A 13200-nucleotide genomic window follows, 5' to 3' on the forward strand; every position below is an offset into this window, starting at 1 on the left:
AGGATTTTCATTTTCACAGCCTAATTAAACTAAATTCAGCAAAATACCTGTGGGGTCAAAAAGCTCACTATACCCCTTGATAGATTCCTTGTGGGGTGTAGTTTGCCAAATGGTGTCTTTTTTGGGGTGTTTCCTTTGTTTTGGTCCCACAAGACCTCTTCAAATCTGACATGGTGCCTAAAATATATTCTAATAAAAATAAGGCCCCAAAATCCACTAGGTGCTCCTTTGCTTCAGAGGCCGGTGCTTCAGTACATTACCACACTAGGGCCACATGTGGGATCTTTCTAAAAACTGCAGAATCTGGGCAATATATATTGAGTTGCGTTTCTCTGGTAAAACCTTCTGTGTTTCAGAAAAAAATGGATTAAAACCGATTTTCTGCAAAAAAAAATGACATTTGTAAATTTCACCTCTACGTTGCTTTAATTCTTGTGAAACGTCTAAAGTGTTAAGAAACTTTCTAAATGCTGTTCTGAATACTTTGAGGGGTTCAGTTTTTAAAATGGGGTGATTTATAGGGGGTTTATAATATATAAGGCCCTCAAAACCAGTTCAGAACGGAACCAGTCCCTAAAATAAGGCTTTTGAAATTTTCTTGGAAATGTGAGAAATTGCTGCTAAAGTTCTAAGCCTTGTAACGTCCTAGAAAAATAAAAGGATGTTCAAAAAACAATGCAAACATAAAGTAGACATATGGGAAATGTGAAATAGTAACTATTTTGTGTGGTATTACTATCTGTCTTACAAACAGATACATTTAAATGTAAAAAAATGCTAATGTTTGCAAATTTTCTCGAAATTTTTGTGTTTTTCATAAATAAAAACAGAATTTTACCACTAACTTAAAGTTGAACGTGTCACGAAAAAACAATCCCAGTATCGCTTGAAAAAATAAAAGCATTCCAAAGTTATTACTACTTTAAGTGATACATGTCAGATTTGAAAAAAAATAGTCTGGTCCTTATAGAGACTCTGTCACCACATTGTAAGTGCCCTATCTCCTATATAATCTGAAGTGTCTTGAGAGTGAGTAGACATTGCATCCAGCCAGGACGCGATGTCTAATCACACTCCCGACACTAAAGTAAAGTTTGTGTGGGACTTAATCAATTTATGAATGACAGTACAGCGTGATCTTGCGAGATCACGCTGTTCTGTGTGAGTAAGTCCCACAAAAACTTTACCCAAGTGTTGGGAGTGTGAATAGACATCGCGTCCTGGCTGGAGGTGATGTCTATTGACTCTCAAGACACCAGTAAAGTTAATTTGGGTGTATGTGACAGCACAGCGTGATCTCGCAAAGTGTACTTCTTGACATGAATGGAAAGAAGTGTAAGACATTGATTGGTCGCTGATTGGTCAGCGTCATACACTTCTCTTTACCACGCCCACTTGGTAAAAAGGTAAAAAACGCCCAGTTGTCTATTAAGAAACTAATTAGCATAAATCTAAAATTGCTCATAACTTGCTCAAAAATGATTGTTTTTCAAAATAAAAACCACTATTATCTACATTACAGCGCCGATCAGATTATGTAGGAGATAGGCACTTATAATGTGGTGACAGCCTCTTTAAGGCCAAAACAGGCTTAGTCACTAAGGGGTTAAGGAGTATTTCAATGTATTTGTTTTCTTAGCTGCTGATAAATCGGTTTCCTACAGTAGGCCGAGCATAATACTAAAATAGAAAATGGCGCGCGTAATCCTAACAGTTATTAACTGTACTTTCTGCTAAAGGCTTGCATAAGTCTAGTATAGTATAGAACTTGTGTTGAATACCTAAGCAATTTAAGTGAGCCTTCTCTTCATTGTGCATACACTATGTATTGTATGAAAGGAAAATAATCTTCGGATTATGCTTCTTGTAATCTTCTGTCAAGGACAGCTATTTGCTATGCCACAAGAGTAATGCTCTATATTCTATATTGTAATGACAATATTATATAATTTAAGATAAGTAAACATTAACTATATGATGTTCACATTAGCCTTAGCTATTATATATAGCTAGCCACACTTCTCATATGTAGTTCAAATATTTGATTATATAGTCACAGCTCCGCAGTACTGTAAGATTTGTACGATTAGTGATATCATAGACAATAGTATACACATACACACAAACTAAAACACAATTTTCAGAACGGCACAAATGAGGGATCGGCTTTGGCTAAAAAAGGAAAACCATAAAACCTTGCTCTGTGGGCAAGTAGCGTAGCGTAGGGTCAGACACTTCCATGTGACTAATCTTGGGGGAAATATCAGTTGGGTTCGAGTTTTCAGCCCGAATTTTTTTGTATTCCCACATATAAGTCACGTCCCAGCTGTCTGTTGTGTTCTCTCCCTCTCCCTCTCTCGCACATGTTTGGGAATCGAAGCATACAATCAAAATGTACTATTGCCTTTGGTTTCCCAAACAATGGCATAACTAGTACATTAGGTCATAAAAGACTGATCATTTTGGTCCTGTGTCTTGTCCTCCCTTCCTTGGTCTATCAGTCATCTACATTTATTTTCTCACTGTTGCCTTCCATCATCCAGTTATTACTGAAGCCCCCCTTAGGCCTAGCTTCTGCTATAGGGCCCAGCAACTACTACCCCGGTAGTTACGCCCATGGTCCGTAATAAGCTGCGTCTGGGAACTGCGCTGCCTGGGACCTTATAAGAAGGACATTGGTTTAGTAAGTAGAGGTTAATTCATAATATGTCACAAGATTGAATCTTAAAAAGCAAGTAATTATTCTGATAAAGCCGACATTTGTTTTTTTACATATGTACACATACATATAGCCAATCCCCGCGTGAGGTATTAGACATGGTCCAAATAGATCAACACTTGATACTACTGCAAAGCATACAGGATTGGCTCTTATGGGTATACCAGCACATTATACGACCGATTGCCGCAAAACAAAGGTGTGAGAACATGGGGGGGGGGGGGGGGGGGATTGAAAAAAAGACAATGCACTTTCAGTTATTTGTACTTTAGCCACACCATGGATTATATTGTGATAAAATTCCGCATTGATTATGAGATCCTACAGTGTTTACACATTTAATAGGAGCAATAGCTCAATAATTCACTATTGGCTCAATCATCTGAGCTGCCCCTTTATGGTATTGTTCACATGCGGCAGAATTGCAGCAGAAATTTTTGGCACTGAAAGTATAGTTTGTTTCTGCAGTGGTGCATTGATTTCTGCAGGCCCTATTCAGATGAATACATACATTTTGTTTTAATGGGAAAATTTTCACAGGGAAAATAGTTCACATAGCAGCAAAATTGGAATGCTATGGTCTGATAAATTCTCCCATCCCCCAAATCAATGTGATTAACTTGCCCATGAACTCCCAGTAGTTATTGCTGCAACTGGTCCTGTCTGATTGGACGGAATAGAGAATTGGTAAATCTAAATTTAACATCTGCAGTGTCTTGAGTCATGTCAGTGCTTACAGTGCAATATTTGTTACAAACCATATGGTGGAGTCAGACATCGATGAGAATAGCTAAAATGTGAACATTCTCATCCTAAGGATGTTTATACACACAACACAATAATGAGGGATGACTTCTCATTAGTCGCAGCTGCCGGTGATTCATTTATCCTTCATCTCAAAATATACAGAACGTACAAGTAATCCTAGGGTCAAATAATAATAAATCATATACTTACTTTCTATGGGCCACCCGTAATTACGGGCGACTACCTGTGTGCACCCGTAATTACGGGAGCGTTGCTACGTGACGTCAGGAGATAGTCACTGTCCAGGGTGCTGAAAGAGTTAACTGATCGGCAGTAACTCTTTCAGCACCCTGGAAAGAGACTACCGATCATAACATAAATCAACGTGTAAAAAAAATAGAGGTTCATACTTACCCAGAACTCCCTGCTTCTTCCTCCAGTCCAGCCTCCCGGGATGACGTTTCAGCCCATGTGACTGCTGCAGCCAATCACAGGCTGCAGCGGTCACATGGACTGCAGCGTCATCCAGGGAGGTCTGGGTGGATGTCGAAAGAGGGACGCGTCACCAAGACAACGGCCGGGTAAGTATGAATTTCTTTTACCTCGGAAAGGGCTGCCCCTTCTCTCTATCCTGCACTGACAGAGAGAGGGGCCTCCGATTAGCGCAGTGCAATTTTGTAGCGAAAACCTGCCCGTAAATACGGGTGGAATACTGGTGACACTGGACCCGTATTTACAGGCACGGGTCCGTAAATACTGGTGCAATACAGGTCGAATACGTGTAACCAAGGACCCGTATTTACGCTAGTATTTACGGGAGGGAAAAAATACGTTCGTGTGCATGAGGCCTTAGCCATTTTTTTTTTATACATGGTGTTTGGGCACCTAAAATTTTACATGAGAGTCATAATTAAGGAAATCACAGAAATTCGACCAACTCGAATGACAAAATGTTACTGCAGTATTTTTTCAAACCTTTTTTTTACTAAACTATAGAATGAAAGAATTGTATATATCGTCTTGCCATTAAGGGTTAAACTATTGTTCTCAATTACAGAAGTCTATTAAATAGTAATTCTACTCTTAAATTAATTACAATCGTGATCCGATCTTGAGCTTGAGCATACCAGTGCCGCATGTAAATATTAGAACAGGAGGTAAAGGCAGAGGGAAATCAAGTCTATATTACATCATTATTCTATGGCCTCGTGGCTGTGTGACTAAAGACACAAACTGTATCAATATACTAGAACTTCAAGGGGTTTTTTAGGTTTAGAGAAAAAAAGTCCCAATATCAGACACAGCGAATGGACAAGAGTGGCGAAAAGAAACAGACCCTTTTTTATCCAGAACAACCCCTCTAATCCCCCCATAAACCCACAGATCAAAACAACGCTTCTGATATGTATTAATTGTTGGCAATTTTGAATAAATATATACCTATGTATCAAAAATTATATCTAAACAGACGATGTCCAGTTAAATTTGGTAAAATTTGGTCAAGGTGGTTAGAGACTCTGGAGACTGCGGTTTAGCCGCGATTTTCATGAATGGCGGAAGTTCTTGGGGTGGGAGGTTTGGGGCACTAGGATGAATGTGTGTGTATGTAAGGTTTGATTGGGAATTTTGTAACTCCTCTATATGCAATGTATCTGCTCTGAATGGACTCTGTATTCACTGTAGTGCTGCCTATCTCGATGTCTCTTAGTTTGTCTAACTTGTCTATTTGTACAGAAAAAAAAGTTTTGAAAATAAAGCCTTTAAAAAAAATATTTTTTGCCAATTTTGTCCTCAAATGACACAGACAGATATCCTGCTATGGTCTGAATGGCTCTCCTATGGAAAAATAATTTAGATCGTAGCAATAGTAAGGAGTGAAAATTAATATCTGCATTGCCCTACGCCATCACGTGCAACAATAATAGCAATAGCACGCAGCAACCAAGCCTCTGAAGTGTGCCCTGCAGTTTGCCACCATAGACTATTTGTGCATGACAATTTTTAATGGTAGCTTACACATTATAAAATGACCATGATGCACATGAGGGGAAAAACCCACATATTACATGTACAAATATAATACCCCCATTCCTCATAAGTCAAACAGCTCAAAGTTCTGTTCTTTTCGGGGGGAAAAATACCAATTCCCTTTTAACGGTTGTCCTGCTTGGTTACAGTTTCAAATCCGCCCAAACCCATTTCTAATACCATAGGGGTAAAATACAATTAAGAAAGTATGTCCCTTCACAACATTAGTGATGTACAATAAACATGTTAGATTTTTAGCTGAAGATTGCCAGGAAACCTTCTATTTCCCACATTATGGTTGAGACTAAGGCCTCATGCACACGACCGTGTATTTGCGTCTGCAATTCATCTGCAAAAATGTATTGCTGACCCATGCCAACGACTGGGGTTTACATGGACCGCGTGGGGGCCGCAATTGCGGACGGCAAAAAAACAGGACAAGTAATTTTACGGTCCGCAATTGTGGTCCAGCCCCACTTGAAGTAAATGCACATCTTCTGTGTGCCTGGTCCGTGTTTGCGGACGGCCCGCAGATGACACTACGCGGCGGTCCATGCCATAATCACGGACCATGCACACGGCTACGGCCGTCTGCACGAGGCCTTAAGCTGGCCATGGACATAAAGTGTATGGTTATGTTCTGCTTACATTTGCGTCGTGGCTTGATTTCAAAGCGAAAGCCACAAGGCTGTGCTAGATTAGTCGTACAACCAATACTAGCGGTATTGACTTCTATTGGTCTCTGTAGGGGTTTCGTTGTTTTGGAGTCTAGAATAGCGCAGCATGCTCGCTATTCTTGCCGTCAAAAGTAACGGAATTGCAGACAAAGGCTCTAAACAGAACGCATATGTGAACATAGCCTTACAAGTTTACAAGTGTTAATCCTTATGTCTCCATTAGTAAAAACAATGGGTTAGGCTTTAACATTTTTTTCAGTCATTAGTGGGAAACGCTACAAAAGTACAAGTGCAGTAATGCAAATAATTAATGGGGGAGAATTATCAAACATGGTGCAAAGGAAAAGCGGTGCAGAAGTTCACGACACCGAGCATAGTTGCGACATTCATTTTCCACAGGAGCCTTTGAAAAATGAAACATGGAATCTGATTGGTTGCTATGGGCAACTACTCTACTTTCTCTGCCACTAGTTTTGATACATCTCCCCCCATTATTTCTCGCCCAATTTTTTTTTCCAAGGAGAAAATTGTTCATATCATGGGAAATATCTATTCATGTATGCCGATGAGCATTGTAAATATGAGATATTATTATTAAAATGGAAAACAATTACTGTGATATTAACACCAGAATCTGACCTATTTCTTCACTTTCAAATCAAAGCTGCAAGTCATGGAACGGTTTCCATATGGTGAACATATTTCCTACTGTCTTGTGAAGAGTTTCTAAAACACATATTTCTCTTAAGAAAAAGTGCTAAAATAAAGTATTCTGGTAGTAAACACATTATTTATTCATTAACTTCTTAACGACCGGCCACCTTATTTTGACGGCAGGCAGTGCAGGTGCTTTGTCTACAGCGACGTATTTTGGTAAAAAAAAGTCCCAAAATTATTTTGCATATGATATATTTTATTGCCGCTACATTAAATAAAAACAAAAAACCTATACATATTAGGTATCTAAACGACCATAATAACCTGAATAATTAATCGAACAGGTTATTTAGAGTGAAACGTGAACGGGATAAAAAATAAACAGGAAAAACCTTTTTTCTTATATTCACGATATAAAAATAATAATTTTTTTTACCCCCAAACTGCGGGAAAAAAAATAATACAATTTCTCCTGCATAAAACAAGGCCCTTATATGGCCACGTCAATGAAAAATTAAAAAAGTTACGGCTGCTGAAAGGCAGAGAGGTAAAAGCTAAAAAATTTAGCTGGTCATTAAGGCCTTTTAAGGCCCGGTCATTAAGGGGTTAAAAAAGGCCTCCAGTGGAAACACAACTTTCCATGTCTGCATTTCCCACCTTTTATGTATACTGTACTTACATATTGAACTGCTGCCCTGTCTGTTTTAAAAAAGCCACCAACTTGATTCTTAGATTTCCCCAGCTTTCTCTTCCTCTCTGCTCTGCTATCAATCCCATGATGCTTCAGTACAGCATCACATGACCAGCTGAAGACCATACCATTTCTGCATGCTGGGGGACTTCTTCTAAATAAGCTGAGAAACCATAAGTATACAGACAGGGCGGCTGCACTATATTCTTATACATTATACTCGTGTGACAGGAACCTGTCTAAGTATCAGTGGTAGCTGATGATAGAAGTTTCTGCCCACTAGTAGGCATGCTGCGTGCATTGAGAGCAGCAACAGTAGTGATGGGCAAATGTTGTGGTTGCATTTTTATTCCGGTCTACAAAAAGGTGCAACGATCCCATAAATGACCATGTAATGTCAGATTCACGTTAGGCATGGCTGAAGTCACTTACTGGTAGGAAATGCCCGGACGGGATTAAAAATGTATTCCAAATATCTACTCTTCTGATAAGCCAGATACATATAACCCAGTCCTAGCAGGTGAAAGGACTAATGTCCAGTTTGTCCACACAAGTACCTATACAGGACGAACTGGCAGTATGGCCTTTCATGTATGTGAACGTAGAAGCGTCTTAAGCGGCTACCCACACGTGTGAGGACTCTCCTCTGACGGCTGAAATTAGGGGAGAGATAAAATATAGATGTTGAATTTCCCACAGAGGAGTCTGGCAGCAGCTTATTCCCCTCCGCCCATTACAATAAATACGCACACAGCACACATGTTTACGGCGGCGTATGGGGTAATAGCTCAAGTGTATAACCAGCCTTCTCTGTGGAAAATCTAGACGCATACATGGTCACCTTAACAGAAGAAGCAGGATTCATTATGGTAAAGACAGAGAAGATTAGGTATTAAAGGTACTTTTTATGGTACAACCAATTCCTTTATGACTCTTAAATCTATATAGGCGGATTCCGCAGTGTTGAATGATGAAAATATTAGTAACCCCTTCCTTTGGACATTGGCGATCACTACAGTTGTTACACAATGATTGTATTTGCCTATAAAATTCCGATGTTATAATATACGTACCCTACTACTGTAGGTAGGGGGGACTTCCCTGGTGTCCACAGGGAGGTGCAATACTAGAAAAGTTGAGCTTTATTGCTACATATTTCAAAATTATTTTTAAGACCTCATAAATCATCATTTTATTAGCGCCTCTCATTCCATTAATCCCATCACTTCAAAATAAAATAAAAGTCCTACTTCTTCTTGATCTATTCATCCATCCATCCATTATCTTTCTGTCCATCCATCATCCTTCTATCCATCCATCCATCATCCTTCTATCCATCCAGCCATCCATCCATCATCCTTCTATCCATCCATCATCCTTCTATCCATCCATCCATCCATCATCCTTCTATCCATCCATCATCCTCCTATCCATCCATCATCCTCCTATCCATCCATCATCCTTCTATCCATCCATCATCCTCCTATCCATCCATCATCCTTCTATCCATCCATCATCCTTCTATCCATCCATCATCCTTCTATCCATCCATCCATCCATCATCCTTCTATCCATCCATCATCCTCCTATCCATCCATCCATCATCCTTCTATCCATCCATCCATCCATCATCCTTCTATCCATCCATCATCCTCCTATCCATCCATCATCCTCCTATCCATCCATCATCCTTCTATCCATCCATCATCCTCCTATCCATCCATCATCCTCCTATCCATCCATCATCCTTCTATCCATCCATCATCCTTCTATCCATCCATCATCCTTCTATCCATCCATCATCCTTCTATCCATCCATCCATCCATCATCCTTCTATCCATCCATCATCCTTCTATCCATCCATCATCCTTCTATCCATCCATCATCCTTCTATCCATCCATCATCCTTCTATCCATCCATCATCCTTCTATCCATCCATCCATCATCCTTCTATCCATCATCCTTCTATCCATCCATCATCCTTCTATCCATCCATCATCCTTCTATCCATCCATCATCCTTATATCCATCCATCATCCTTCTATCCATCCATCATCCTTCTATCCATCCATCCATCCTTCTATCCATCCATCCATCCTTCTATCCATCCACCCATGCTTCTATCCATCCACCCATCCTTCTATCCATGCACCCATCCTTCTATCCATCCACCCATCCTTCTATCCATCCACCCATCCTTCTATCCATCCACCCATCCTTCAATCCATACACCCATCCTTCCTCCCATCCTACCATCCTTCTATCCACCCATCATCCTTCTATCCACCCATCATCCTTCTATCCACCCATCATCCTTCTATCCATCCATCATCCTTCTATCCATCCATCATCCTCCTATCCACCCATCATCCTTCTATCCATCCATCATCCATCATCCTTCTATCCATCCATCATCCATCATCCTTCTATCCATCCATCCATCATCCTTCTATCCATCCATCCATCCATCATCCTTCTATCCATCATCCTTCTATCCATCCATCATCCTTCTATCCACCCATCATCCTTCTATCCACCCATCATCCTTCTATCCACCCATCATCCTCCTATCCATCCATCATCCTCCTATCCATCCATCATCCTTCTATCCATCCGCCCATCCTTCTATCTATCCGCCCATCCTTCTATCCATCCGCCCATCCTTCTATCCATCCGCCCATCCTTCTATCCATCCGCCCATCCTTCTATCCATCCGCCCATCCTTCTATCCATCCGCCCATCCTTCTATCCATCCGCCCATCCTTCTATCCATCCGCCCATCCTTCTATCCATCCGCCCATCCTTCTATCCATCCGCCCATCCTTCTATCCATCCGCCCATCCTTCTATCCATCCGCCCATCCTTCTATCCATCCGCCCATCCTTCTATCCATCCGCCCATCCTTCTATCCATCCGCCCATCCTTCTATCCATCCGCCCATCCTTCTATCCATCCGCCCATCCTTCTATCCATCCGCCCATCCTTCTATCCATCCGCCCATCCTTCTATCCATCCGCCCATCCTTCTATCCATCCGCCCATCCTTCTATCCATCCGCCCATCCTTCTATCCATCCGCCCATCCTTCTATCCATCCGCCCATCCTTCTATCCATCCGCCCATCCTTCTATCCATCCGCCCATCCTTCTATCCATCCGCCCATCCTTCTATCCATCCGCCCATCCTTCTATCCATCCGCCCATCCTTCTATCCATCCGCCCATCCTTCTATCCATCCGCCCATCCTTCTATCCATCCGCCCATCCTTCTATGCATCCGCCCATCCATCCATCCACCCATCCTTCTATCCATCCACCCATCTATCCACCCATCCTTCTATCCATCCTTCTATCCATCCATCATCCTTCTATCCATCCATCATCCTTCTATCAATCCATCATCCTTCTATCCATCCATCATCCTTCTATCCATCCATCATCCTTCTATCCATCCATCATCCTTCTATCCATCCATCATCCTTCTATCCATCCATCATCCTTCTATCAATCCACCCATCCTTCTATCCATCCATCCTTCTATCCATCCGCCCATCCTTCTATCCATCCACCCATCCTTCCATCCACATAAATGATACTGTACTGTAGTAGTAATAGGTGTATCAAAGGGTTTTCTGCATTTGTAAGATGATGGCGTGGGAAGTAATATATGTTATAAGAACTATTAATACTAAAAGCATGTGCCCTGTTGTGGGAATGCTTGCCAGGAAACATTATAGTGCTCTAAACGTTATTCATATGTATGATGTCAATGAACCATATATGTTAATATGAAGAGCAGATCTCATACCTGAACATAGCTGCTCGACCTTTGTGTAGTTTAAACACAGAATGTCATTCACCCATGCGATGATGTCATGTCTGCTCATAGTCTCCTGGGTTATCGAGGTAGAGTACACGTTGACCGCCATTCCCCAGCTGTAAAGACAAACATGACATGAAGATTAAAACCTTAATATAGGATCATGATTATTACCATCTAACATTTTAAAAACCATATCCAGTGGAGTAAAAGGGGAAGGTTCAAAGAATGTGACAAAAACTGCATACACTTAACTCGCAATGTAAAAGACAACAACAGTTGTGACAAATAACAATATTGTTAAAAATAATAGAATGGAGGGTAGGGTGTCTAGCAAGATTCTAAAGAATGTAGATCAGTTTGAAAACTTTCAATTTGCCACCATAGACTATCTGTGCATGACAATTTTTAATGGCTACTTAAGCATTAGGTATAAGAGTCATGACCATGAGGGTAAAAAATCTCACATATTACATTTAATAGGTATAGAAAAATGGCTAAAAAAAATATAAATCGTCAAAGTACCTATTGATTTCAATGGGTTATTTTTAGCCTCAGTTGTGCTCAGTTTGGCTCCATTCTGTCAGGTTTCCATAATTTTGCTGGAAATGATAGCGTAGTTAGCTGCGCTATTTGTTCCTTCCAAAATTACTTAAACTTGACGGAGAGGAGCTTTCTGTTTATTTTTTTTTAACATGAGTCAATGGATAACGGATACAAACGGAATGTCTTCTGTTGGTTTCCGTTATTTATTCTGTTTTTTCCTACAGCGCATAGGCATCACTTCCTACATCCAAAATAGGAAATTAACACAGAAAAAGACGGAGTATAACAAGTGCTAAACTGATACAAACGGTAGTTTCAATTAAAAAATAACGAAAAAGAAAACAACCAGAAAGTTTACCTTTCGTTTGTTTCAGTTTTGCATCCATTTATGTTAAATTTGGCGGATCTGTTAAAAATGGTAGTGCCAACGCAGATCTGAACAGAGCCTATGAAAGTATGTCCTTTCACATCATTAGGCTCTGTTCACATCTGCGTTTGTCTTTTTTGTTGTTCTGCTCGGTCATAGTAGCAGCACAACGAACACTGGAGCCGCCGGATCCGTTGCGTGACAAAAAACATCCGCGCCCGACAGAATAGAAACAAGTCCTACTCCTGTCCGTTTTTGACAGAACAGTATCGGCCATTTCATTCATTTGGTCCGTTGCAACAACGTACTTCACACGGAAGCCATCTGTGTGCGGTCCGTGTTTCACGGATACGTCATTAGTGGCCGTACCATGGGCAATGGATGTGTGCATGAGGCCTTATGATAAAAAGGAAAAAAAGTACTGTAATATTTACACCTGAATCTGACATATTTCTTCACTTCCAAATTACTTATTCAATAATGAAATCATCAAATTAGCATATCGGGCAATTAAAAAATACATTATCTATTTATCTTTTTGATAGACCTGAAACGGTAGATCATGATTCTTTTTGTTAGGTGCCGCATTTAAACTTCTGTTAAAGGAACACACTAGGCAAAATATACGCTGTTATGCCTAGTCGAGGAGCTATGGGGGGGCGGTGCATGACACTGGGATTCTCTCTCTGGTGTTTTTATAATCCCTGTGTCATGTACTAGGCATAACTGAGTATATGCTTGTTAAAGGAGTGTTCCATAAACAAGCAGGTATGCGGAGTGTAGTGAGAGTAGTGGCAATAGTCTGCCAGTGTAATACCCCCCTTAGACTAGGCTACAGATACAGGCAGTGATCGATTGTATTATTTTAACTAAGGCTACATTCACACGACAGTGAAAAAAAATGGCTATTAAAAACTGATCAACTGCCAGTTTTTCATGCCCATTTTGCA

General features: G+C 40.5%; 1 protein-coding gene across 2 annotated transcripts in view; it reads right to left on the reverse strand.

Annotated features, from left to right (window-relative positions):
* The window catches only part of MAPRE2 (microtubule associated protein RP/EB family member 2), a 162489-nt gene that overhangs the window by 30322 nt on the left and 118967 nt on the right, over positions 1 to 13200 (reverse strand). For both annotated transcript variants that reach the window (XM_075826290.1, XM_075826289.1), the window contains one exon: positions 11326 to 11453. In XM_075826290.1, the coding sequence (XP_075682405.1) occupies positions 11326 to 11446 (121 nt within the window). In that variant the 5' untranslated portion in view covers positions 11447 to 11453. The remainder of the gene's footprint in view (positions 1 to 11325; positions 11454 to 13200) is intronic.

Source organism: Rhinoderma darwinii, chromosome 5, assembly GCF_050947455.1.
Source record: "Rhinoderma darwinii isolate aRhiDar2 chromosome 5, aRhiDar2.hap1, whole genome shotgun sequence".
In the NCBI taxonomy this organism is placed as follows: Eukaryota; Metazoa; Chordata; class Amphibia; order Anura; family Rhinodermatidae; genus Rhinoderma; species Rhinoderma darwinii.